This window comes from Amblyomma americanum, chromosome 9, assembly GCF_052857255.1.
Source record: "Amblyomma americanum isolate KBUSLIRL-KWMA chromosome 9, ASM5285725v1, whole genome shotgun sequence".
NCBI lineage: Eukaryota > Metazoa > Arthropoda > Arachnida > Ixodida > Ixodidae > Amblyomma > Amblyomma americanum.
Window position 1 is genome coordinate 27,579,808 of NC_135505.1, and position 6,000 is coordinate 27,585,807.

Here is a 6,000-nt window from a genome sequence, read left to right on the forward strand (position 1 = left end):
ACACACACACACACACACACACACACACACACACACACACACACACACACACACACACACACACACACACACACACACACACACACACACACACACACACACACACACACACACACACACACACACACACACACACACACACACACACACACACACACACACACACACACACACACACACACACACACACACACACACACACACACACACACAAGACGTACTGCCTCATGCCTGTCAGCGACCACGAGGCCTGGTCTCGCGCACAATTGGCGTAGGAGCTCTTTTGGATGAACCGTTCCTAACTTTATGCGACCATGCAACCCGAGTTGTTGCCTGTCTTAGTTCGCTCATTCCCATGGATGGTACCTGAAGCCATGAGGTCGCTCTGTGAGCCTCGAGGAAACGAGAAAGAGGCTGGTCTCGGCTACAATGGAGTAGGATCCTTTTAAATTCCTTGGGAGGGGTGAAGTATCGTTCTCAAACATGCTGTTCAGTTCACTTCAGTTTTATTCCTTAAAGGCCCCCATTTCAGGGGGTGTTACATAAGGGGTGGGATTACATTTGTAGTGAGGAAAACAAACAGCGATGGTAATTTAACATTGAAGGTGATCTGTTACGCTTTCTTGAAAAGCAGATGTTGAAGCGATGGCGACGATGTCATGGGGTAGGCCGTTCCAGTCCGTGGCTGCTCGAAGAAATAACGAAGCTGAAAACGTAGTAGTGCGTGATAGTGGGCGGGAAACTTGAAGGGGATGACTGGTGCGGTGAGATATGCGTGATGCGGCGGCGATATACGGTGCTTGATTGAGAGAAGAATAAAAGAATTTGTGATAAAGGGTGAGGCTAGCAATGCGACGACGAAAAGAGAGGGGTGGCAGTCCGGATGTAGCTTTCAAGGATGAGACACTGACGTCATATGAGTATGAGGAATGAATGAATCGGGCAGCACGATTCTGCACAGCTTCCAATGCGGTGATTAGATATGCTTGTTGTGGGCTCCAGATGGGGGATGCATATTCTAATTTGGGTCTTATAAGTGATTTATACGCGAGCAATTTAACATTTGGTGGGGCAAGATGAAGGTGACGTTTTAGAAAACCGAGTGTTTTGTTTGATGCTGAAATGATGTTACCAATATGAACCTGCCACGATAGATTAGAAGAGAGGGTGACTCCTAGATATTTATATGATTGTACTTGCTCAATCTGTGTGTTAGAAATTGAATAATGAAAGAGATATGGATTGTGACGACGAGTGAAGGACATGAGTTTACATTTAGTAGGATTGAGGGACATTAGCCAGTTATCACACCAATTTAGTACGTTGTTCAGTTCTGTCTGAAGAGTGTATTGATCGTGACAGTTATTAATGGTGCGGTAAATAACACAATCAGCTGCGAAAATTCGAATACTACAGGAAACATGCAGGGGCAAGTCGTTAATATATATTAAGAATAGGAGGGGACCGAGGACAGAACCTTGTGGGACCCCTGAAGTAACCGGGAGAGATGTAGACGGATGGCCGTTAAGATAGACTGACTGAGAACGGTTAGTTAGAAATTCTTCAATCCATTTGAGAGTATTAGGGGGTAGTTTCAGCTTTGAGAGTTTTAGTAATAGCCGGTGGTGGGGAACCTTGTCAAAAGCTTTGGCGAAATCAAGAAAGAGGGTGTCTGTCTGCATATTACGGTCTAGATTAGTGTGCAAGTCGTGAAGGAAAAGCGCTAGTTGGGTTTCGCAAGAGAGGCCCTTACGAAACCCATGTTGTGAGGGGTGAAAGAAATGGTTTCGGTACAAGAGGTTTACGATTTGTGAGTAGATGACATGTTCCATGATTTTACAAGGCACACTAGTCAATGAAATGGGGCGGTAATTCAAGGGCGAGTCTCTGTTACCTGATTTGTAGACTGGAACGACCTTCCCCGTTTTCCAATCAAGAGGCAAAATTCCTGAGGAGAGTGACTGTGAGAAAATGAGACATAAATATGATGCACAAATTGACTCCACGTTTTTCAATAGTTTTGAATTAATCAGGTCCATACCAGCTGATGATGAAAGTTTCATATTACGAATTATGGATGAAATGCCTTCTTCGACGAACGTGACTGCCGGCATGGGGGTTTCTAAGTTAAAGGGTGGTAGTTGTGAAAGTGCGTTGGGTTCGGTAGTGAACACAGATGTGAATGCATGGTTAAATATTTCTGCGCAATCATGGTCAGTCACTGCTTCATGTGAATCATTCGTGAGTTTAATATCGGGAGGATGTGTTGGGTTTAAAACTTGCCAGAATTGCTTGGGGTTTCTTATAAGTAAGTTTGGTAAGTCATTGTGATAAAATGAGTACTTGGCGTCACGAACAGAAAGTAGGTATGATTTTTCGGCCTCGAAGTATTTTCCCCATGCGGCAGGCGTGTCGTTTCGTTTGGCGGTACGAAACAATCGTTTCTTTTTGTTTTCGAGTCGTTTTAAGTGCTGGGTAAACCATGGTTTATTGCGATTAGTATGAAAGGTAATCCTTGGTACGAACATATTAGTGAGTTGATTTAATTTGTTCTTGAATATCAGCCAGTTTTCATGAATTGAGCGAGTGTGAAATGCGGATACGTATTCATGAAAAAAGGTGGTAAGTTCTTCAGTTATTGCATTACAGTTACCCTTATCGTAGAGGTGTATCGTTTTATCGGATGTCTGTTTTTGAGTCGAGGTAAATGAGAATAAAGCGTGCATGACTTTGTGATCGCTGATTTCAGGAAGGTAACTGATGGATGATACATTCTCGGGGCTGCTTGTTAGTATCAGGTCGAGTGTGTTTGCTGATTCTAGTGAGACACGGGTTGGTTGGGAAATTAATTGAGTGAGGTTAAAATTTAAACAGACATCGATGAAGTTCTTCGCCTCTGCATGACACGTTATTGTGGAACTAGCTATGTTCTGCCAATCAATATCCGGGTAGTTAAAATCACCAAAAAGAAGAATACGGGCATTTGGATATGTGAAAACAAGTTTATGAAGGATGTTGTTCAGATGACGTGGGAAGTCTGGACTAGTCTGGGGGGGGGCCTGTAGCAAACGCCAAGCAGAACTGTTACGGGGGGAGCGCGACAGATGAGCCATATGGCTTCAATGTCGGATGTGACGTCAACAACAGAGCATGATATGCCTCGATGAATTGCAACGAGAACACCGCCCCCCTGTTTGCCTTTCCGATCGTTTCGATACACTTCGAAGTTGGGTAAATCGGCCAAAATTTCCGCATCCGTTACGCCACTATTTAGCCAAGTTTCTGTTAGTATTAGAATGTTGCTTCCGGATGACGACATGATGTTTGATATGAGTTCGCGCTTTGGAAGAAGACTACGGATGTTAGTGAATAATATCGAAAACTAGAGAACATTGTGCGGTGGAGCGGGTCGAAAAGTTTTGTGACGGGGCAATTGCTATGCTATTTCCTTAACGGTTTGGGATGATGCGTCAAATACATAGCGTTTTGAGCCGATGTGCAGGGTTTTGAAGCGCAAGGAGTACTTGTTAGAATTGGCTTTGGCAAACACTAGTAACTGTTTACGCGCGTGTCGAACGGTGCGGGAAAAGTCCTCTCCAATACTGTAGTTTGTGTCTTTTAATTTACGGCCATTTGATAACAGTGTGTCTTTGGTTTTATGAGATAGGAATTTTACGATTACGGGACGAGTTCGGTCGGCTGAATGATTTCCGAGGCGATGCGCTCTTTCAATGTCGTTAGGTTCCAAGGTTATATCAAGATTATTGCGGCAAACATCAATGACTAGTTTTTCTGACTCAGCCCACGTTTCAGCGCTAGCAGGGTCAGGGATGCCATAGAAAATGAGGTTATTCCGACGTGATTGGTTTTCCGCGTCATCCAGGCGTGTTTCTAGTTTTTCAATCTTTTTAGCTTGGTTGATTGTGGTTGACTGCATTATTTCAATATCGTTTCTGAGGTGAAGAAGTGTTTGGTAATGCGCTTCGAGATCGGCCATTCGTTTGTCTAGGCTTGCTATGGTTTGATCTGTTGTGTTCAGCTGTGTTTTGAGGCCCTGTATTTCCGTAATCAACAGGGTCTGTCCCGCGTTTAGCTTCTGTAGTTCAGCGAGTACAGCAGCGTTTCCCTCAGGACCAGGGTTAGTCTCAACGTCACCTGATAGCATGAGCAAGGAATGAATTACGTGAGCACACTCAACGGCAATGGCGACACAGCAGTGCGGGCTCGAAAACTGCACCAAAATATAATTACTGGATTTTTTAGCGAAGAGGGCATACGATGTACTGACCTGCATCGCAAAGGTAAGCGGATTAGGTGGCTGCGCTGTGGTGCAGACACCGAGCCCACGAAGCGGTGTCAGCGGGTGAAGCTCTTTTATACATGTTGGCATTGTTGCTGATGTCGATGTGGCCACCCATGGTACTGTGATTTCCGGTGTGTGCAGCTCCTCTGGCGGCGCATCCAGTAGGTACGAGCACTCGTCGGGCGGTAGATGGCAGGAGCCCGGGTCATCCCCAGTGTACGGCAGTGCGCACACCGATGACGCCCCCGTAGACAGGCCTGCCAGGGACGGCAGCAGCAGGCTGGCAAATGCGAGGACGGTCGTCTGCATCGCAAAGGTAAGCGGATTAGGTGGCTGCGCTGTGGTGCAGTCACCGAACTGGAGAGAAAATAAGCATTTTTAATGAAAAAACAGAGAATTTAGCCGGCGTTTAAAAGCTGGCATGATACTCTGCGTGGGGAAGGGAATTGGAAGACAAGGGCAGAAGGAGAGCGGCGCGGAAAAAGTAAAATAAAAGAACAAAAAAGGTGAGTAGACAGAATGCAGCCATTAAATGTGTACTAAGGTGCCTCAGTGAGTTATGATGTTACATATGAAAGGATGAAGTGCATAATAAGACAAATGGGCTGACAAAGTTCACTGCAAAACGAGTGCATGAGCGCAACATGCAAGGTGTAATTAGAGCTTGTCAAGGTATCCGATGTCCTTTAAATACACCAACAAGAAGTTCATTGCGTGGCTCTGTTGCTTAGGGCAGGTTAACGGGACCTAATACACTGTCTATTGTTAGAGGAACGTGGGAAAGCTTTTTCGTGCACTGTTCATAATACACACGCTCGTCAGTATACGCGGGGCACTCAAGCAGGATCTGTTCCAGTGTTTCATTCAAGCCACAGTTGTCACAAGGCAGACTGTCCATTTGACTAAAACGGTATCGAAAGACGTTTGTAAATACTGTCTTCAGGCTAAGTCCATGCTAAAGGGTTTCCAGAAGGCGAGGAATTCTAGATGGGAGTCTTGACCTTAGGTTAGAGTCGACTGAGTATAGAAATTTGTACTGTTGTGTCGGCAAGGTCCAGAGCCGATACGTTTCTTCAGAAGCAAATCTTTGAGCCATTCGGGACGCAAAAGATTTCGTGAAGAAGGATCGAATGCATCGCCGATGTTGGTGGCCTTTACGGGTCGCTTCATCGGCTTTTTCATTGACCAAAATGGCACAGTCCCCTGATACCCACTGAAACATTATGCAGTGGCCTACGTCAATAGCGAAATGATGCAGATACCCCAGGTTAAGGAAAATGGGCTGATTATTGGTGTTATTCAGCAGGTTGGCCAGGATCTGCAGGGATGCCTTTGAGTCGGTAAAGATAACCCGTCGTATCAGGGATAAGCGCAGGATATAGAGGACCGCTTCTTTAATGTCGTGAAGCTCATCTGTCGTAGAGGAAGTCTTCCGCTGTGGCCGGTAAGAAAGGACATGGTTGGTTCAGGGCACATAAAGGCCACAGGAAGAGGTTTCTTTAGTAGTTGAACCATCGGGGAAGATGTGAATGTGCTGCGTATATTCCTAGGCTAAGTATGCAAGAGTACCTTGTAGTAGCGCTGCTTGTGGCATGCGAGAAACTAGATTCATTCATTCATCGTATTCTTTTGATATCAGCATATCATCCCTCAAATCACAGTCCAGCCTACCTACCCTTGCTCATCGCCGCTACATT

The 6,000-nt window shown here is 45.4% G+C and overlaps 1 protein-coding gene across 1 annotated transcript; it reads right to left on the reverse strand.

Moving 5' to 3' along the window:
- Positions 1 to 3,436: 3,436 nt before the first annotated feature.
- Positions 3,437 to 4,613, reverse strand: LOC144104965 (uncharacterized). The gene has a single exon (XM_077638192.1). It carries the CDS (start codon positions 4,610 to 4,612, stop codon positions 3,437 to 3,439), a length of 1,176 nt encoding a protein of 391 aa, XP_077494318.1. The 5' UTR covers position 4,613.
- Positions 4,614 to 6,000: the final 1,387 nt, after the last annotated feature.